This window comes from Haplochromis burtoni, unplaced genomic scaffold, assembly GCF_018398535.1.
Source record: "Haplochromis burtoni strain Fernald_Lab_line unplaced genomic scaffold, NCSU_Asbu1 Contig_147, whole genome shotgun sequence".
NCBI classification, from domain to species: Eukaryota; Metazoa; Chordata; class Actinopteri; order Cichliformes; family Cichlidae; genus Haplochromis; species Haplochromis burtoni.
The window spans coordinates 36,205-57,586 of NW_024582508.1; the positions used below are offsets into that span (position 1 = coordinate 36,205).

A 21,382-nucleotide genomic window follows, 5' to 3' on the forward strand; every position below is an offset into this window, starting at 1 on the left:
CTCTCTCTCTCTCTCTCTCTCTCTCTCTCTCTTTCCTTCTGAGTAGTTCACTCAGTATTCCTCTTGTCTGGGGCTGTTTGATCAGCTATATTGACTTGCTGATTCTGCTACAGAGTTCAGTCGGTACAAAGACACACATACACACACACACACACACAATACACACAAAGTAAGCGGTTAGAGAATGAATGCTGAGAGAAATATGACAGAGGGGAACTGCCAAAGACCTGAAGTCAGTGCTAGTGATGAAATATACCACACAGTGTAATTATTACAGTGCTAATGCAGCTCTGTAACACGAGTCACAGGTTATTTACTGCTGCACTAAGAGAGATTGGATGGATGCCAGCTCAAACTCAGAGTAAAGCTTGAAAAGGAGTAGTAAGGAGCATAGTCACAATGGGTAAAAGTAAATGACAAATACAGCAGCAACATTCTCATAATAAATGTGGGTCCTGCTTTCCACCAGGCACTGTAAAATTAGCAGATTGTTTGACATATTTAAAGAAGTCATAGAAAATGTTTCCTTCTAAGTATCACTATTTTTCCTGATTGACAGACCCTTGAAATACACAGGGGTGGGTTGAAACCTCTTGTTTTGTTAAGTCACCTTTTTTCTAGTATTTGTGAACCCTCATAACTTCATAAGACATTAAATGTTCAGTCCTGAAAAACACATTTAAGTTCTGTTTAAAAACTGGGACTAAATAAATTTTACACCCACTCCAGGTGTCACAGTCTTAAACCAAAATGTTTTTATACAATAGTTTCTGAAACAAGTACTAGAAACAAGCACTGGTTCCCTGAAAATTTTAACCTGTTTTTTTATATATATATTTTGCTGGAGAAAAGTTCAAAAATTGCATTTTGAATAAAGGGTCACATTATTATATGAGGCTGGGTGGCTGTTAGTGACTGACTTACCAAATGTACCATCATTTCATTCATGATTAAAAAATTTAAAATCCTGCCCTACTGGTGAACAGATAAAGTGCATGCTGAGGCTTTCCAAGTGGTTTAAATGTATTATAAGTTTATTACTGTAAGACAAAAATCACTGCCCCAACACTAACTCTGGTAAGTGTTATTAGGAAAAATCACTAATAACACATTTGCAAAATGACATCACCAAAAGGCATGCTGGGTAATGCTAACTAGCCAGGTAACTGTTGGGAAGAGGTTGGTGAAGCATTCAAAACAGTGAAGACAGATGGAGGATGTAGAAGTGCAGAGAGTTAAATCTGCTGTTATATCTGCTCACAAGCACAGGTTACCAGGTAATGCAAAGTTAGCACAAGGTTTGGAAGAAATTGGAGTTGGTTTCATACCCACATCGAAGCGCTAACAAACTAGATATTTGTTGAAAAACAGCAAAGTGTCATTATATCTAAGCTAGAAGTACATCAGACAGGCTGTTAAGTTGCGACTCTATGTTACTGTCCAGGGTGCACCCACCTTGGACAGGTCACCCTGGACTTGCCCTGCCAAAGCTGGGACAGGCTCCAGCCCTGAATTGGATAAACACAGGAAAATGAATAGATGGATGAAAAAAACCCAGTGCTAATCATTTAAATGCCAAACATAATGTCTTTTTCTTGCAAAATGTGAGCACTCATCTTACAATGATCCAATAAAATATGATTTGGGACATTAAACTAACCTTAGTGATAACTGTTGGCTTGCATTTGGCAGAGGCTGGGAAAGATATCATAGGTGGAGGAGTGCGTTTGGATTTTAGGTGGCAAAAACTTTGCTCACAACTGTTGAGTCCTTTATCCTCCTCCTACTTCTTTTTTCTACAGCTCAGTATCAGTCAGTTTGTGCTTCTTACATTCAAGTCATGCCCACTTCTGAGCAATCCACCAACCTAAAGTCATATTTTTATGACTTCAACTGATGCTAGAGATTATCTAACTTCTGTTCCAGCCAGACTTTAAGTGGTATATGGAAAATGTGGGGGCTGGAGCCATGCTGACCAGAAATTGATGAGTGTATTAAACTGCCATTACATGTGGAGGACTGCGATGACTACATTTGCAAACAGTCAATGTGTAGGGGACTCCCCCTTTCAAAGATGCTGATTAAGAAAGAAGTCTCTCTCTGTAACACACTGAAGCAGAAAAAAGCAACCCACACAAGCTACTATGTCAGACACACTCAAATGTGACACTTAATGCAGTAAATGCGCCTCCAGATCAGTGTGTTTCTGTATGATATGATTTGACTACAGCTGATGCACGGAAGCTCGCAGGTGTGAATGAATAAGAAGGAAAGTAGTGCATGCATGTTTAACAAACCTCTGCAGATTAGAGAGGGGAGTTTTTTTAATAGGTGAACAGATAATCAATCATTCTTCTGCAGTTTAAAGCACAAAACACCATCAGGCTTTAAGTACAGTACTCACAGGAAGCAGCTGTTTGCGTTTCCTGCTGGGACGACCCACTCTGCGCTTGTTGCGGGGGCTCGCCGGTGTCCCCTCCTCTGGACTGTCCTGGTCTGCACCATCTTCACTCTGTGAAATTACAGAGAACCCACATCAAACACTCAACGAAGGCTGTATGAAGTTATAATTGATGTCAGCAGTAAGACCGCATTAAAGCAACACTGACTAAGGGCAATGTGGCTAAGAAGCTCTTCAGGGCAGAAGTTGAAAAACAGGATGTAATGAGCACAGGGCACCATAGCAGTATTAATAACTAAGTTGTTTCCTGGTTTTAAAAAAGCCGCTATTCACAGATTCTATGTTTTTTTTTCCCTTTAAAGAAAAAGGAAAAGAGATAAACACGCTACTGAAACAAGGAATTTAAAGTTTGACCATGTCCTGATTGAACAAAGCAGTTCTATATCTATAAATGAGCCCAATGTGAAAGCGAAAACCAGTAAATTACATGGTTGCAGACATGAACTCCAGCTGTGACGCAGACAGGATGTTGTACTACCAGACCTGCTCATGATTGATCTAAGCATGGACACAGAGCTCCAGAAGGCTGTTATACTAAGCCACTTTATTGCCATCTAACATTCACTGTGCTTGTTGTTTTTTAACTACATTTAGTAAGTAATTTTATTTATTCTGCTTTTTTAATTTATTAAACAACTTTTCTTTATAGTGCCACTTTATTGTTATATATTTAGCTTTTTTTTACATTGCATTTTGATGTGTTTTGTTCCAAAATTTACCCTTTGAGAGCCTTTATTTTAGTTACATTACTATTTAATCAATCTTTTGAGCAATTCTTACCATATGTAACTGTGTGTTGAGTCGTATTTTTTGTCATTCTGTTAACTTTTTCCAAATATTTAAGATGTTCTGTCAGAGGTGTAGTTCTTTTAAGAGCTGCTCACCTAGATACTGCCATGAAGAGGTAGAAAAAACAAACAAATAACCACAAAGGGAGAATGTAGAAATAAAACTTCTATACATTCACTTTCCGCTTTTTATCAAGCTCACAAGAGGCACCAGTCTAACCAGAGATGCCGAGACCTCCCTCTCCCCAGGCATATCCTCGAGCTCTTTCAGGAGGAAACCAAACTAGGCAAGAGACATAATCTCTCTAGCGTGCCCTGAATCTGCACTGGGCTCTCCACCCAGATGAATATCTTAGAAACACCTAGGAGGCATGTAGTAAGTGTCGTGTTCACATGTCTGAATCATCTCAACTGGCTCCCTTTGATGTGAAGGAGCACCCTGAATATGAAAATGACCAAGCCCTCGCTCACCTCTAAAACTGAGCCCAGGCATCTGTTAAAGGAAGCTCTTTTCTGCTGTACCTCAAATTTTTGATTACTACCCACAAGTTCATTGAGACCTTTGCTTTAACACGCTGCTGCCTCTTTTGACCACAACAGACCAGTACAGCATCTACATGACAACAGGCCTGTCAGTCTCTCTATCTGCCCAGAAACTCAATACAAACCTCGAAACTAGGGCTGGGCAATATATCGAGTTTTTTAAAAATATCGATATATTTTTATACGAGATATAAGATGTGACCATATCCTTCATATCGATATATACGTTAATTAGTTGTGGAGCCATAAGTTTGCCTCTCTTTCGTCCACTTTTGTCTCTACGCAACATTACTCGGCCTTGCCTCTCTTTCACTGAACACAACTCCCCCTCCTCCCCCATCGCTTCACCTGCAGGCAGCGACAATATGAACACGGCAAATCTCCGTTAACGAGTTACTGCACATCGCTCCGTGCGTGGGGCTGGACAGCGTCAACGTGTTAACGAGCTAACCATGCTAACGAGCTAACCACACTAACGCCATGCAGCCCACAGGGGATGCGCAGCCTAAAATCCTTTCATTTTCTCAAAAGTTGACAGCGCACCTTATGTATGAATTCTGGTTTTGCTTGATGACCGCGAACCGATTTTATGTGGAACACGGCGCTCATCAATCTGTCAAAAAATGTTTTAGTACGACTTTGGTAAGCTACGGAGCTGCACCGCTTGATGGATTGTCCGAGGAGCCTCGCGTAGTAATACGCACTGTGCTTCAACGTAATATTACCATATTGTGTGTGTATAAGGACCATAAATGGCACCTGAAGCGGATTTCAAACTGCAGGCTGTCATTCACGCAGTAGAAGTTGGGAACAGAGCAGCTGTGAAATCGGTCTATGTTATTATGCTCAGCGTCTTTTAGTTTACATTTTGACTGCACAATTGTGAGCTTTTTGTTATGGACAACAACAACATATTTTTCGTTTATTTATGGAGCATTATTATTTAATAAATGCTCATAATTTATTTTTGAGTAGTTTTTTTCATGCACATCTATGCTGTATGTTAATAAAAGTGCCTGTGTGACATCTGGGACACAGCTTTGACTAAGAACTCTCTTTTTGTTCTTACTTTATGGCTTTAAAAAAATATCGAGATATATATCTTATATCGCCATCCAGCTAAAAAATATCGAGATATGAATTTTGGGTCATATCGCCCAGCCCTACTCGAAACCTTCCCGATGTAAGCTGAAGGTCTTTACTCAATGAAGCTAGGCGGACTACAACATCTGCAAGATACAGAGACATGACTATGACCCCATCAAACCTGACACACCCCACTACTTGGCTGCACCTAAAATATCTGTCCATAAAAATTATGAACAGAAACAGTGACAAAAGGCAGCTCTAGAGGAGTCCAAAGCCCAACAGGAAAGAGTCTGACTTATTCCCAGCAATTCAAACAGAGCTCTAACTACAGTTATACTGAGATTTATTCCCTCGTAACAATGGGACTGATATTCCACTCCCAAACAGGACACCCCAAGAGATGTGGTCAAAGTCCACAAAACACATGTAGACTGGTTGGGAAAAATCCCATGCACTTTCAAATATCCTCAAGGGTGGAAATACAAAATATTTGTGATTTCAACAATAAAGAGGTTTCAACAGCTGAAGCCTTGTTTGTATGTGTCCCCCAACTGTTATTATGACCCAGCTCGGAGGTCGTAGCATTGAACAGTGATGTACCTTTGCCCCAGTTCAGCACATACTGTCACTGTATAGTCTACAGGCATCGAAACTGATGTCCTACACAAGTTCATTAGATCAATTTCACGCTGTGTTTCTTGCAGAAAACAATGCAAAAATCCCAAAGCGTGTAGGCGCCTTTATCTGAACCAAAATCAATTAATTTAGGCTGTTGGTAGACCTGAGTTGTAGACTAGCAGTGGTGTAATTTGCAAAAATATAGGGAATAAAAATAGCTTGCTGCACCTGTGTGTGCTGGGTGTTAAAGGACACCACAGCGCTCTGTGTGACGATGAGCTGAAATGAAATTTGTCCACATTAATTTCTCTTTTTTTATATTACACCAAACAACACTTCTACAATGTCCTTATGGTGAAAATGTTGGCAGCTCAGTGGTGTGACAACAGTGGCTTTCCTCGGACTTAGGTATGCAATTTAACTTGGTATGAATTGCAACTTCAAAAAATCCCAATGATTCAAAATTGTGATACACGAAAGTGTGAAACAGTCATGCAGCGTGCTCCGAGAGGACAAAAAGACACCTCAGGCTATGGACAGCGAAACTCTGCTGTGATAAATGAAAAACAGATGGAGACATGCAACACATTCAGCACTGAAATTACAAAATAATTATGTCACAATAAAGCGCACATTAACTTCTAAATGTTGTGAAGTTTCTTTAAAATAGGAAACCACAAATGTAATGTTTCTGTTAATCGAGATAAATGAGACAACATCGGGGACTGCTGAGGCACTTAAACTTTATGAGGCTATTTGCCACGACTAAATCAGTAAAACAAGTGAAAGAAGCCAATTTTATGATGAGATACATGGTGAAACTGTTATGTGGATTGTCACATCTGGATTCTTTTAGACTGGATATAGGTCCAGTGAACTGCGTTTGCTTGGAGTCTGTTGTTTGACAGTATTACTATAACAGGTATTTACAGATTCTATAAATTAAACATGCTGAATGTGATGGGGAAATAACAGCTTTGTTTATCTCATTAGTGTTACCTGTGTTTAGTCTGCCACACCTGTCTCCCATTAGTCTCCTAAGTGAATATACCTCCTTTTTTAACCGCTTTTTTACTCCTCAATGGCCAGAGGAGTTGTCTTGTGCTTTTCCCAGTCAAACTTTCAAGGCATGTTCCTCATTTTTCTAGTATAACTCACTGTTTTCCAGCTTTTGTTGCCTACTAATCCTTTTGTGTATAATGCTTTGAACTGCTTCACAGTCTTTGTCTGTCCTTGCCTGCTGCTACTGGATGGTTTGCCTCACTGCCTGTTTCTGGATTAAAGATTCAGACTGTGTGTCTTTATCTCTACTCTGCATTTTTCCTGAATTTGGGTCTTTCCCTGTGTAAAATATCATTATGGGAAACTGCCCAGGAAGAGATGTTCGAGAGGTCCAACTAAATGGTTTTGGTTTGGTTAGGCTTTAATCACACAGGCCAAAAGACCCTTGCAACCTCTGGCCACTACATTCAGAAAAATAAAGGTGCCAACTGGAACCAAAAGTGGTTCTTTAGACTGATGCCATAGAAGAACCTTATTTGGTGCCACAAAGAACCTTTCAAACAATGGTTCTTTAAAGAACCAGACATCTGAAGAACCATTTCAGAACCATAATTTTTCTGAGAGTAGGGAAAAATGTGTATTACAGGACTGATTGCTGGCAGCTGCTTGCCATGGCTAAGGGAAATCAGTCACAAAGAGGGCACTGCATCAAAAACCTTGTGATTGCTTTGGTTACTAGCAGATTGCTATGGAAGATGCAGACTTGTCTGCAAACATTAGCTAACTACTAAATTGGAAAAGTGCAACTCAAATCCGAGATGGAGAATGTTTGCTTTCAAAGGGAAATTTCTACCTCACCACTCTAGCAAACATTTCAAACATATCACCCATGTTTCTATCTCGTATGTATCTGGGAGTGTTCAAAAGGCAACAATTTTACTTTGAAGGCAGTTGGTTCTTTTACAGTTGCACTACTGCTTGGTGAGAAGTTTGCAGACAAGTCAACATCACCCATGCAAACTGTGGGCAAGCAAGAAAAGCAATCACAAGAAAGTTTTTGGTGGAGCACCTTACAGTGGGGGTAAATAATTATTTTATTCCCTGCTGAATTTGTAAATGTGCTTACTCACAAAGAAATGAACCCATTCATGACCTATCTTTAGCGTTCTGGTTGAGAGAAGGAGCTTCTCACTGGTCCCTCACTTTGATTAAATTATCCTATACCTTTAGCAGAAAAAACAGCCACATCCATGCTTGATTCTGGGGATGGTGTTCTTTAGGTCATTTTTCTTCCTCCCAACACAGTGGGTCGAGTAGAGAATGGACGAGTGGAAGAATCTGATTCTGTAAGCATGTGGACTTTATAAACATAACAATTTCAGATTAGGACTATCTGTAATTGACTGTAATTTACGTGCCAGAATTCTGGCTGGGTTGTAGGGTATCAAATACAGGGAGTGCAGAATTATTAGGCAAATGAGTATTTTGTCCACATCATCCTCTTCATGCATGTTGTCTTACTCCAAGCTGTATAGGCTCGAAAGCCTACTACCAATTAAGCATATTAGGTGATGTGCATCTCTGTAATGAGAAGGGGTGTGGTCTAATGACATCAACACCCTATATCAGGTGTGCATAATTATTAGGCAACGTCCTTTCCTTTGGCAAAATGGGTCAAAAGAAGGACTTGACAGGCTCAGAAAAGTCAAAAATAGTGAGATATCTTGCAGAGGGATGCAGCAGTCTCAAAATTGCAAAGCTTCTGAAGCGTGATCATCGAACAATCAAGCGTTTCATTCAAAATAGTCAACAGGGTCGCAAGAAGCGTGTGGAAAAACCAAGGCGCAAAATAACTGGAGCCCCCCAGGGGTGTGTTCTGAGCCCCCTGCTGTACTCTTTGTACACATATGACTGTGTGGCCACTACCAGCTCCACCACCATCATCAAGTTTGCTGACGACACCGTCGTGGTGGGCCTGATCTCTGATAACAACGAGACGGCCTACCTGAAGGAGATTAGGAATCTGGAGAACTGGTGCCAGAGGAACAACCTCCTTCTAAACGTCAGTAAGACAAAGGAGCTGATAGTGGACTTCAGCACTAAGCAGGAGAGGAACTACCAGACCCCCGTCATCAACGAGTGCCCAGTGGAGAGAGTGGACAGCTTCAAATACCTCGGAGTTCACATCACGCAGGACCTGTCATGGTCCTGTCACATCAACACCGTGGTGAAAAAGGCCCGACAGCGTCTCTACCACCTCAGACGCTTGAGAGACTTCCAACTGCCCTCCAAGGTGCTCAGGAACTTTTACTCGTGCACCATAGAGAGCATCCTGGCGGGAAACATCTTAACCTGGTTCGGGAACAGCACCATGCAGGACAGACGAGCTCTACAGAGGGTTGTGCGGTCAGCTGAGCGCACCATCCGCTCCGAGCTCCCTGACCTGCACTCAATCTACAGCAGGCGGTGCTGGACCAAGGCCAGGAAGATCGTGAAGGACCTCAGCCATCCCAACAACAGACTGTTCTCTCTGTTGAGGTCAGGAAAGCGATTCCGCTCCCTGAAGACCAACACAGAGAGACTGAGGAGGAGCTTCTTCCCGCAGGCGATACGGTCTCTCAATCACACCACCACACAGTACTGACCCACACATACAGTTCTTACACACACACTGGACTTTCTGGACTTTGTTTTTGCACAACACTGGTCACTATATTCTTCATTTCCGGTTAATACTTGTACAGCTGCTGTTATTGTGTATATATTTATTTATATTTAGATTTCTTCATACATTCTTATATAGTTCTATATTGTGTATTGTGTATTTTGTTGTACAGTTATTTTATTTTCAACTTTAATTTATATATTTTATCTTATTCTCCCAGTTAAATTTACCCTTCATTCTAATTTGTGTTGTACAGTTATTTCATTTTTAACCTTAATTTATATTTTATTCCTTCCTAGTTAAATTTACCCTTTTTAATTTTTCATATTTATTTCCTATCTTATTCATAGCCTTTCCTTTTTTGTTTTCTTTAGGTCACGAGCAGTTGTCCAAGCATTTCACTACATATCGTACTGTGTATGACTGTGTACGTGACAAATAAAATTTGAATTTGAATTTGAACTGCCCATGAACTGAGAAAAGTCAAGCGTGCAGCTGCCAAGATGCCACTTGCCACCAGTTTGGCCATATTTCAGAGCTGCAACATCACTGGAGTGCCCAAAAGCACAAGGTGTGCAATACTCAGAGACATGGCCAAGGTAAGAAAGGCTGAAAGACGACCACCACTGAACAAGACACACAAGCTGAAACGTCAAGACTGGGCCAAGAAATATCTCAAGACTGGTTTTTCTAAGGTTTTATGGACTGATGAAATGAGAGTGAGTCTTGATGGGCCAGATGGATGGGCCCGTGGCTGGATTGGTAAAGGGCAGAGAGCTCCAGTCCGACTCAGACGCCAGCAAGGTGGAGGTGGAGTACTGGTTTGGGCTGGTATCATCAAAGATGAGCTTGTGGGGCCTTTTCGGGTTGAGGATGGAGTCAAGCTCAACTCCCAGTCCTACTGCCAGTTTCTGGAAGACACCTTCTTCAAGCAGTGGTACAGGAAGAAGTCTGCATCCTTCAAGAAAAACATGATTTTCATGCAGGACAATGCTCCATCACACGCGTCCAAGTACTCCACAGCGTGGCTGGCAAGAAAGGGTATAAAAGAAGAAAAACTAATGACATGGCCTCCTTGTTCACCTGATCTGAACCCCATTGAGAACCTGTGGTCCATCATCAAATGTGAGATTTACAAGGAGGGAAAACAGTACACCTCTCTGAACAGTGTCTGGGAGGCTGTGGTTGCTGCTGCACGCAATGTTGATGGTGAACAGATCAAAACACTGACAGAATCCATGGATGGCAGGCTTTTGAGTGTCCTTGCAAAGAAAGGTGGCTATATTGGTCGCTGATTTGTTTTTGTTTTGTTTTTGAATGTCAGAAATGTATATTTGTGAATGTGGAGATGTTATATTGGTTTCACTGGTAAAAATAAATAATTGAAATGGGTATATATTTGTTTTTTGTTAAGTTGCCTAATAATTATGCACAGTAATAGTCACCTGCACACACAGATATCCCCCTAAAATAGCTCAAACTAAAAACTACTTCCAAAAACATTCAGCTTTGATATTGCCTAATAATTCTGCACTCCCTGTACTCACTCAGTGTAAATCAATGTATAACTTTTATGAAATGTCTTTTTTCTGGATTTTTTTGTTGATATTATATCCCTTTCCATTAAAATGAGCCTACCAGATAAACTAGATACTGTTCATATGTTTGTAAGTGAGCGAACTTTCAAATTCAGTTTGAATTATTATTATTATTATTTTAAAAACCAGTTTGTTTCTAAATATAGCTCTGTTAGGAGTTTCTTTTAGTTTTATTTTAAGTTAAACTTTATTTATATAGTGCCAATTGATAACAATGGTCTCATAAAGGTGCTTTATATAGTAAGGTAAAGACTCTATAATAGTTAGAGAGAAATCCCCCAAATCAGACATTTGGCTGTGACCATAGTTCTCCTGTTTGTTCTTATTTTCTTACATTGATTATACAAACTCGTATCACCCATTAAAAGATTATAATTGGACCCTCACCTGTTTCTATCTCTCCTGGGCAGCTGGGAGTGTTGTGTTTGGATTCCCTTCCTTCCCTGCCTCCCTGCATTTTTGGAGGTATTTGATAACCTTTTGGACAATAATGGAGTCGTTCTCTTTTCTTATATCATCCCAATGCAAAATGTGACTTGCTCAGAAGCAGAGGTTGCACCAAAGTTTTGAATGAACCCAAGAAGACATATGAGAGAGCCAAACAAAATAAGATGCACCTGCTCCAACTTTAATGTGGTTTCATCCAAATTATGCTTTTAGGTTTAAGGGTGTTTTACTTTAGCTAGAAGGCTGCGATCTCCCTGCTGAAGAGATTCTCATTACAGGGTTTTTTTTATTTATATCCAAGCACTCTTTATACACATCGCTGCCTCGGGCGGAAATTAAATAAATGTCACTGATACCACAGAGAAACATTAGTCTCTTGTGCTGCTGAAGCAGAGCAAGGAGCTTTAAATGTATCAGTTAGGGGCAAATTCGTTTTTAATCAGAGGTTTGCCCAACTTGTTCAAAGCTTGTTTAAGATAAGACAGAAAAAACTAAGATTATAACAAATGTGTTCACTGCTTTCTCAGTAGGTTAAGATAATAGTTCCTTAGGGTTTAAATGTTCTTTTTTTCCCTCACTAAATAAATAGCTCTTTATTCAGTTCAGGGCTGAGTAATTTTCCTTCGAAAATTTAAAATATTTTCCTGGAAAACAGATACAATATCATATATACAATAATCAATCACATTTAGAAACAAACTTTAATAACAGAGTTTCTTAATTTCAGTTTTACTCCAATATTGTAAACTCCAAAATTATGATGTAGAAGTCAATTAAAAAAAAATTACATTACTAACTAACCCCACTTTAGACTTTATGGAATCTTGAAATTCCATGAGTTTAAATATTTTGGTCCAACTGTGTTAAAGTTACTACAAACTTAAATTAGATGTAAAAATAACTTTTCCAAAACGGATTTTAAAACTGAACATGAAACAATTTTTTAAACTGCATTAAAATAAAAACAAAATTCACAAAGAAATATTGATCATCATCAACATCAATAAGCCCCACAAAGTTCGTGCAAAGTTAATTGTTTACATTTTGTAATGAAATATACTATGGGTTCCACATTTACCACTCAGAAAATGTTATATGACTACGAAAAGAGACAGTATTACTAGATGTCAAATTTGGATAATAAAGAAGAAAAATACTTGTAATATGTCAATCCTTCTTATACCTCAAAGTGTTCACATTTGTTTAATGGTATTGTGACTTTTTTAATGTTTCATGGCAGTAGATTGTCTCAATGAGGAAAAAATAGACATCCTGTTGCAATAATGTATATCATCTTTACTGCTGCACCGTGTACTTCCTGCTGTCATGCTTGTTTTTTTTACCCCTCGCTCTTCTCTGTAGGACGTAGTGTTACAGGGACACTGGAGTGGTTGCTAAGGTGCAGAAACTGCTCAGCAACTGCCTCCAGTGCTGACTAAACATTCTGATGTCACTTCCCTGGCAATCGGCTTAGCAACCAGTTAGAGCACTGGGTAACGGCTTTGCACCAGCGTACCTGATGTGTTGTCCATATGCCTTTGTCGTGACATACGGTCGGAGAAACATACACTCAAAAATGGACTCAAGTATGTGGTGTGCTTTAAAAAAATGTTTAACCAGTGAGATTATTAGGCAGCTACATAGCTGATGATATGTGTTATTTCCCTAAGGTTCCTAACAGTAATGGCTCCTCTAAGAAAACATTAATTCTCTTAATGCCATGAAAAGGTGGTCCTGAAACCTGAAATCTTAAGCAAAGGCAAAGGTTAAACTGGATCATTTCTTCAGCAGGGAGAGAAAATATGAGTTTGCAGAAGGGTGAGCAAATATTCTCATTGTAAAAGGCATTCCATTTCAATTTGTGACTGGTACATACATCCCTTTGTTAACCTTTAAGCAACAAAGACATTGTCCCTATACAGCAACCTTTATCTCTGACAGATATTTTAAAAATATTTATATATAATGAATTGTGTTTTAAGTAATTTTATGTAAAAAGGAGATAAAGTGATTTCCATCAACTGAACTGTTTTCTGACAATTTAGAATGAAGTATCTGTTTCAAGGCTTCTGCAGCATGCTTACTACTTTAAGGCTGTTAACCATAACTTGACTGCAAAACATCAGATGCAGTGATTAAAAGTTGAAAATTGCAATAAAAATCTGAGACAAACAACCAATAGATTTTTCAGTTATCTGTGCCACAACAAAGGGCCAATTACTGTACAAAACTATAAAAAGCTGAAATAAAAATATGAAATAATAATATTTTTTACAATTTTTACCTTTTTAGTTTCAAATAGTTGTACAGCACTTTGTTTGAAAGTGCTTTATAAATAAAGTTATTGTTATTATTATTATTAATTTAAAACATCACTACAGCAGATATAAATATACAGCCGGAGTATAGTCCATCTTCAAACCACTGTAGTTTAACCATAACAAACCCAAAGCTGCTCAATTGATTCAAGTCATATATGAATCAAATGAGCTAAAAAAAAACACTTCACGACACACACACACATGCACACAGAGTAGACTATCTGTCCGTATATCTTTGGTCTATTTCTGTCCCCTGGCAGGTTATTTTAGGCCACTGCAGTTGCTAAGCAACCAGACTGCAAAACAGGCGGCAGAGGAGGATCCCATCAGCAGCAGACAGCTTGTCCTCTTTCTTTCGTCCCCATCTCCACATCCTCCTCTCTGTCTCGCTGTCCTTTTATTTCCTGTGCTCGATTCCTAGATCTCCCTCTACATCTGCCTACTTCCTCTCTTTTACTCTGAATCTGCTCCTCACCCATTCATTGGATGATGAAGCCGTCAAAAGAAAGAGATCCACTTACGCTCAAACAGTGTTTCTGCAGATTACATTCTTACACATTCAGTTCATTCATATCAATATTTACACTTGCCTGCTGACACACTGATGTTCACAAATTCACACCACAATGGACTGAAATTTACAACAAAAAAGGTGGCCAATGTAAAATAATACATTACCAAGATTATTATTAAACTAAACCAGATGTGGTTAAACCCGAAGTTTTTAAATCACCACCAGCTGCTTTGCTGATCCTTCAGAGAGGAATAGGACCAACTGCAGAGCAAGACAGTGAAGCAGCCCACAGCATGAATGACTAACTGAGAGATACGGAGCTAGCCCCCTTAAAATGAAACTGAAAAAAAAAATATGGTAACTGAAATAAATGTACTGAAAAATCTTGTGCTGGAAGTGGGAAAAAAAATGATAGTGAAAAACAATTAAAACTGTAACTGACATATAAGCTGTACATTGTATTTTTTGTTTTTGCTTACAGTTTATTTATTTTTTTTAGTTTCAATCCATTTTTTTCAGTTTCAATTTGCTGGCACTGTTTTGGTGTCTGGGTGTGCGCTTAAGGGGCAGGGATTCTGACCAGCATGCATTGTATACATCATAGAGACCACTAGTACTTGTTTCTTTCAATGGCTGCTTCAATTTCAGGTGGAGCCTCTAAACCGCAGGTAAGTCATCATTTTCCTTCATCTTTCCTTGCTATTCCACTGGACTGGACATAAGTTTAGTTTTCTTAGCTACATCTGGTGAAGTTGTGGTAAAATACTAACATTAGCCTATTTGTTGTAGCAAGCTAGCCTGCAGTTAATATCTGCTAAATTTAGGGATACCGGTGTCTCTTTAGGAGTTGGAGGCCAGTGTTGTAGCAGCGGCACAAGATCCCATCAACAGGTTAGCACAAAGTGTTCTGCACACCTCATACCGCAGTGCAGCAAAAGCAGCCTCATGAGCGCTGGGAAGGACAAGCCCAGACCCCAGGAGATGGCTAAGTTAGTAATTGCATGGGAAAATTATACTTTTAATTATTTTGATTTGTAAAAATTTAAAAAATTTAAAAAAAAATCTGCATTTCTGTTATCTATGTTTCTCACATATAGGTCATTTCCACAATTTTTTTAAACCAAAAAGTGTGTGTGTGTGTGTGTTTGTGTGTAATGTAGACACTAAAGTTGTCGTGCCAGAATTGGTTCTTTAGATACAAGGGGGGAGCGAGCGAGTCAGACACCAAGGGCACAAAGATGAAGCAGGTCTGATCAACAACAGTTTATTCCCCGAGGCGGACAGTAGAAATAAAACAACCAAAATACTAAGAAAAAAGTATACAATAAAATGTTCTCCATATGCTAAAATTCCCACGGAGACTAGATAAAACAATTCTAAAACCCATAAAAAATTTTTTTTTTTTACATGCACTAAAATCCCCTGATGTAATTGTCCCACAACCCCAGATGAATGTTTATTATGGGTCCACCAGCAGGCCAGAAATTTTTTCTCCAGAGCGGGGTCCACGCCAGCCTCGTCCCAGACAGACGAGAAGGAGTCTCCTGTCCCCCACCTGAGCCCATCACATCCCAGCCCAGCTCGCATTCTGCACTGGAGTCCGTCATGGCCTTCTTGTGTTCCTCTGCATGTCTGGAGCCTCTCTCTTGTGCTCAGCTAGCCTGCTTTTAAAAAAGGCCACCTCTGGATACACCCATACCTCAGCAGGTGATCCCTATCAGCTAATTGTTCCATGTCAGCCAATCCACAGTGGATTAAAAAAAAGGTCAAATAAAACACTAAAAACCATGCAATACAAACATTAGAATAAAATCATGAAATTAAAACTACACTCGCAAATAAACACTAAATTCAAAATTAAACCAATATAAAAGATAAATACAAAGTTCTACTGTGTGACATCTGTGTGTGCTTCAAAGCAATTACTATAGAAAAGATGTGTAATTTTTTCTTTTCATTTTTCAGAACTCCATCTTGGGCCCGCCTCAGAAGATGGATAAACCAAGCATTTCATGAACACTGTGATGGAGACCTTTGCTTTGTGTAACGTTAGAAGTACTCAGATAATCCCAGAAGGCTCTAGACTTTTACCTAAAGATATTATATTCAGTCCTGAAGAAAGTTAAACATTTAAATATATGTTATGCTCTCTCTGGTATTAATGACTCCGGATTACTTTATGATAAATAACACACTATTGGCAAAAACAGCAAAAGAATTCCAGATCAGAAGCTTTTAGTTCAACATACATGATATATGGTGACACAGTTACATGGGTGATTAATCCTTTTGACTTTTTGTCTTTAACTTTATCTACAAACAGCTGCAGCTTTTACTGACAGCACATCATGTGGTACTCTAACCGTTGTACTCTTTTGATCAGTTTTGGAGTTGCTACAAAGAATGAAGATATAGGATGATTTGTCTGTTGCCACTGGGTGATGCTGAGGTCTCAATCTAAGGGCAGCTTCTGTAATCACAAAGAGAACAGAATCATCACAAACTGAAAAAGTTTATCTCTAAAATCTGAAATAAAGCTGATCCTTCTCTGTTCTCACACACTCAGGATCCCAAGTTCTTCTCTTACATTTGTTTTTAAACATTTTTTTTTTTTACATTTTCTAAAAACAAATCCTAGGTTGCATCAGTGTGACCAGCCATTTGAGTAAAAAAAAAAAAGTCTTAGCAACTCTGAAAGTCTCTGTGTGGCCAACAGCAGACAACATTATACCCATATCACGGCCTAAACTAATCATGAAGGTACTGCTTAAGCTGGGCATACTGTGTGCGATTTTTTCAGTTGTTTTATTCAGCTCCTGCTCAAACTGTGCAATTGAATCGCAGGAGTTAGAAGTTCATAGGTCATGATGCATGGTCTCACACTATACGGCCCAATGCTCTGATGCGACCTGCGTCCATAACATAAACCTGATAACACAAAATCTGTCTCTCGCTCTCCCTCTCTCTCCCTCTCAGTCTTTCACTTGCACAGACACACACACCACCATCAACTTTGCTAAATTGCTAATGTAAAAACATTGACCAGGCAGCTGCAATTGAGCAGCAATGTCCATCCAACTGTTTTCATGGTTGTTGTGGTCGTGATAATTTTATGAGGTCACATCGAAAAGCCTCGGATGAGCTTGCCAAAGTTATACAAGCTGGGCATCCATCACTTGTGCCCAGATCACACCCTGCACTGCCATGCTATTCTGACTTTTTCACTTCCATTTTTGTGTTTGCGCGTGCACAGTGTGAGAGGTTGTGTTGATACTCTCACAAGGGGCGACAGGATTTCAAACAGGTTTGATTTTCTTGCAACCATAAGATTGATGATCGGGAGCTGGTCGTGCAAAAAGGGGAATAATAATCCAATAGCGCACAGCAACATCTGCACATTCTGCCAATGTGGTAATGTTCTGCCAAATCCTAGGTCGCACCGGTCGAACTCTGAAAGTCTCTGTGTGGTCAACAACAGACACACATTATGGTCTAAACCAATCAGAGATAGTCAAGGGCGTAGCCTCTCAGATGCCCATGCCCAAGGTAAGATGTTCAGATACTAAGATGTTAAGTTCGAAGCCTTTGAGGCACTTGTAATTTTGACTTTCTTTTTATTTTATATATCTTGAGATATTTTAATTTTAAATTTCAGCTCAGTGAAGCACTTTAAGCACAAGAACTTTTTTAGAAATGTATTTTTCGGACTATAAGGTGCACTTAAAATCCTTTAATTTTCTCAAAAGTGTGCTCTATGTATGAATTCTGGTTGTGCTTACTGACCGCAAATTGATTTTATGTGGTACATGGCTCTCAAAAATCTGCCAAAATGTTTTGATGGATTGTTGGAGCATTACGGCTACCATAGTCAGGAGCTTCGCAGAGTAATACGTTCCATGCTTCAACATAATATTACCGTATTGTGTGTCTATATGGGTTCACGAGTGACGGGAGAAGGGACCCGGAGATCGACAGACGGATTGGTGCTGGGGCCGCAGTGATGCGGACGCTGTACCAGCCCGTTGTGGTGAAGAGAGAGCTGAGTGTAAAAGCAACGCTCAATTTACTGGTTAATCTCCCTCACCTATAGTCATGAGCTGTGGGTGGTGACCGAAAGAACGAGATCATGGATATAAGCGGCGGAAATGAGCTTCCTCTGAAGGGTGGCTGGACTCTCCCTGAGAGACAGGGTGAGAAGTTCAGCCATCCGGGAGGGGCTCAGAGTAGAGCCGCTGCTCTTCCACATCGAAAGGAGCCAGCTGAGGTTGTTGAGGCATCTGACAAGGATGCCTCATGGCTGCCTCCTGGGTGAGGTGTTCCAGGCATTTTTCACTGGGAGGAGGCCCCAGGGCAGACCCAGGACACGTTGGAGAGATATCTCTTGGCTGGCCTGGGAACGCCTTGGTGTTCCCCTGGACAAGCTGGAGGAGGTGGCTGGGGAGAGGGAGGTCTGAGCTTCTGTGCTTATGCTGCTGCCCCCACAACCTGGCCCCGGATAAGCGGACAAAGATCGATGGATGGATAGATGGATGGATGGACGGATATTTAATCCGTAGTTACTGAGGGGTTGCTGAAGTGCCAGCTTTTTTAAAGTTGGTGTTACTGTCCTTACAGATGTGGCAAGAAAACAGAAAACATGCTGCTGTTTGCACATATTTAATAATCAGCTCTGCACAGGAGCTGAAGCAGAGTCCAGCCTGATCCTCTTACAGTATAATACTCATAATAATAATACAGTAACGGCAGTTAGTGACTGAGCAGCCGGGTGCTTTAATCTTGATTTCTTTAGTCAAATCACCTGCACAGATCAGCTAAATGAACTTTACAAAACAAGTTTTCCCAACAGCCAAGTGCTCATCTTAGCTAGCTAGCTAGCTAAGGACATTAGTTATAGATTAGCTTACAAACACATTTAACTTACCGAAAATCTGGTCCTTCTGTTGGGTAGTCCAGTTTACTGAAGAACACATCAGGCTGTCAGTTTGAAACAGTCGGTAACGTAAACGTTGAACCTCTCAGCATCTGCCATTCCAGAACAGCCACACATACAAGTTTGTCCGTGACTGCAGCCGCTAAGTTGTTATTATTTTCTACAGTCATTGGTCAGCACTATAATGTATACAAATACATTTGGGTCAGAATCGCCGCCCCTCAAGCATGCCCCTGGACGCCAAAACAGTGGCAGCAAATTGAAACTGAAATAAAAGGATTGAGACTGACAAAAATGGATTGAAACTAAAAAAAAAAAAAATGTAAGCGAAAACAAAAAATGTAAAGTTTCAATTAATCATTTTTTACTATCAATTTTTTTTACTTTCAATACAAGATTTTTCAGTATATTTATTGCAGTTACAATATTTCTTTTTAGTTTCATTTTAAGGTGGCATCGTTCTAACCCCGTAGTGAGACAGCTGATTACTGCCCATTATTTATTATCACAAAAAAAGAAAACTTAAGTGCCCATTGACCTCACTAGTGTTGGCTGAACAAACACAATTTTTTTTTAGGTAACGCAGTTCTTTATTCAGTAATCACATTACAGTTCGCAATCAGTTATGTTGTTAACTTGTGTTACTCTGCGCTTGAGTCTCCGCTACCGCTTCTGACAGAATCATCCAGCCACAAAATGGACTCAGCAGATTCAGCGGCCTCGACCCCCACTCTCGCCACATTGGTGGCAATGCTGGAGCGTAATGAGCAGATGTTTACCAATATTCGAGGTGAGCTTGCAAACCTCACACAGGCTGTAGCCCAGCGAACACCTCTGGCGGTAAATCCACCCGCCACCACACCCCGGTAAGAGACAGCAGCTCCAACCGTAAGTGCCACAGCACCAGCTCCTACACCTGTTCTATTAGACAGATTCCTACCTACACCTAGAGCTTTTTCTGGAGAACTTGGCAAATGTGCTGGCTTCCTCACTCAATGTTCTTTCCAGTTTCGTCAGCAGCCACAACTTTTTTCTAATGATGGTGCTAAAATTACTCCAGGATCGCGCGCTGACATGGGCGCAGGCAGTGCTTCACGCTACCCCTGAAATGTCTTTTTCTAACTTCCTTGATAAGTTTAAAAGTGTGTTTGACAAAAAAATCCACTGCAGCCACCGCTGGGCAACGCTTACTCTCATCAATGATGAACTCAAAAATGAGCTGATGCTTCGTGATCGAGTGCATGATCGAGTACGTGCGCACCGGAGTTCACATGCACGCTTGGGTTATGAACCCCTGGGACTTCATGGAGCCTCCACAGCGGCTTGTGGGCCGTGCGAGTCGGACTTCGGTGAAGAGGAGGAGGAACCCATGCAGCTGGGACGCTCATGGCTTTTGCCCACGGAACGCCAATGCTGTTTCGCCGCCGGTCAGTGTGTTTATTGCAGCTGCAAGGGCCACTCGGTTTCCACCTGCCTGGCACTGGCGAAAGGGCGCACCCACCAGTAATAGAGGGAATACTGGTGGGCAATCTGTCGAGTGATAATTCCTTCCCCAAACTCCTCTTGCCTCGTAGGCTTTGTGTTCAGACTGTCTCCCATAGGGCTTTGCAGTTGACGTCACGCCGCAGTGCATTGTGGGATCGCGGCGCCATATCAGAAGACCACAAATCAAAACAAACACACTGTGTTGGAAGCAGGACTGCCAGAACTATGCTTAAAATCAGTGCAAAAGACAAAGGGCTGTATCGCGATCGATTGCGCCCAGACGCCAAGAGACGGTACTTGGAAAAAATAGCGTGCATCGGTAATGTGGACCCGTATGAAAAAAGGCAGTGGAGTGGAAAACCAGACAGCCTACCGCTGTTGTCCTATCCCGATATCGTCGTGTACCTTGTCTGTGGAGTCAGCGCATACACGGCGAATCATTTTCGGAATTATAAATTCCTGGAGGCGCACATCTAATTCACAAACGGTTGGGTACAAGATTTGGCCGTTTTTAAGCCTCCACGTTGTGAGTACGTTGACCATATGACCAAGATACAGCCAGAGGCTGCCAGCTGTGCGTTGCCATGTAAATAGTTTGCATTTCATGTGTATGTACTTGCTAAGTACATGTGAACAGATCTTGAATAAAAAAAATAAACATACTTTTCTTTTCTGTTTCATATTTCATATGCTGGTTTGCCTGCAATAATGCCAAATAATAAGCTACTCCGTCAACATGACGTGGTTCTGCAGCATCACACATTAGGATGTTTTATCTAATTATCTATGACCTCAGCGCATTCAAATTAACACTAAAAGCCTATTAAGCGAGATATGAATTTATTTAGAACTCACCGGAAAGAAAATGCCGCAAGCAAACCAACAAAAAATTGGGGATGGCAGAGAACTCGATATCCGCTC

General features: G+C 40.5%; 1 protein-coding gene across 1 annotated transcript in view; it reads right to left on the reverse strand.

Moving 5' to 3' along the window:
• Window positions 1-21,382, reverse strand: part of LOC102297513 (DNA (cytosine-5)-methyltransferase 3A) — a gene marked incomplete at its 3' end in the record, with an annotated part of 70,812 nt that overhangs the window by 34,602 nt on the left and 14,828 nt on the right. The window contains 1 exon segment of the mRNA XM_005931576.3: window positions 2,405-2,512. Coding sequence (XP_005931638.2) covers window positions 2,405-2,512 — 108 coding nt within the window.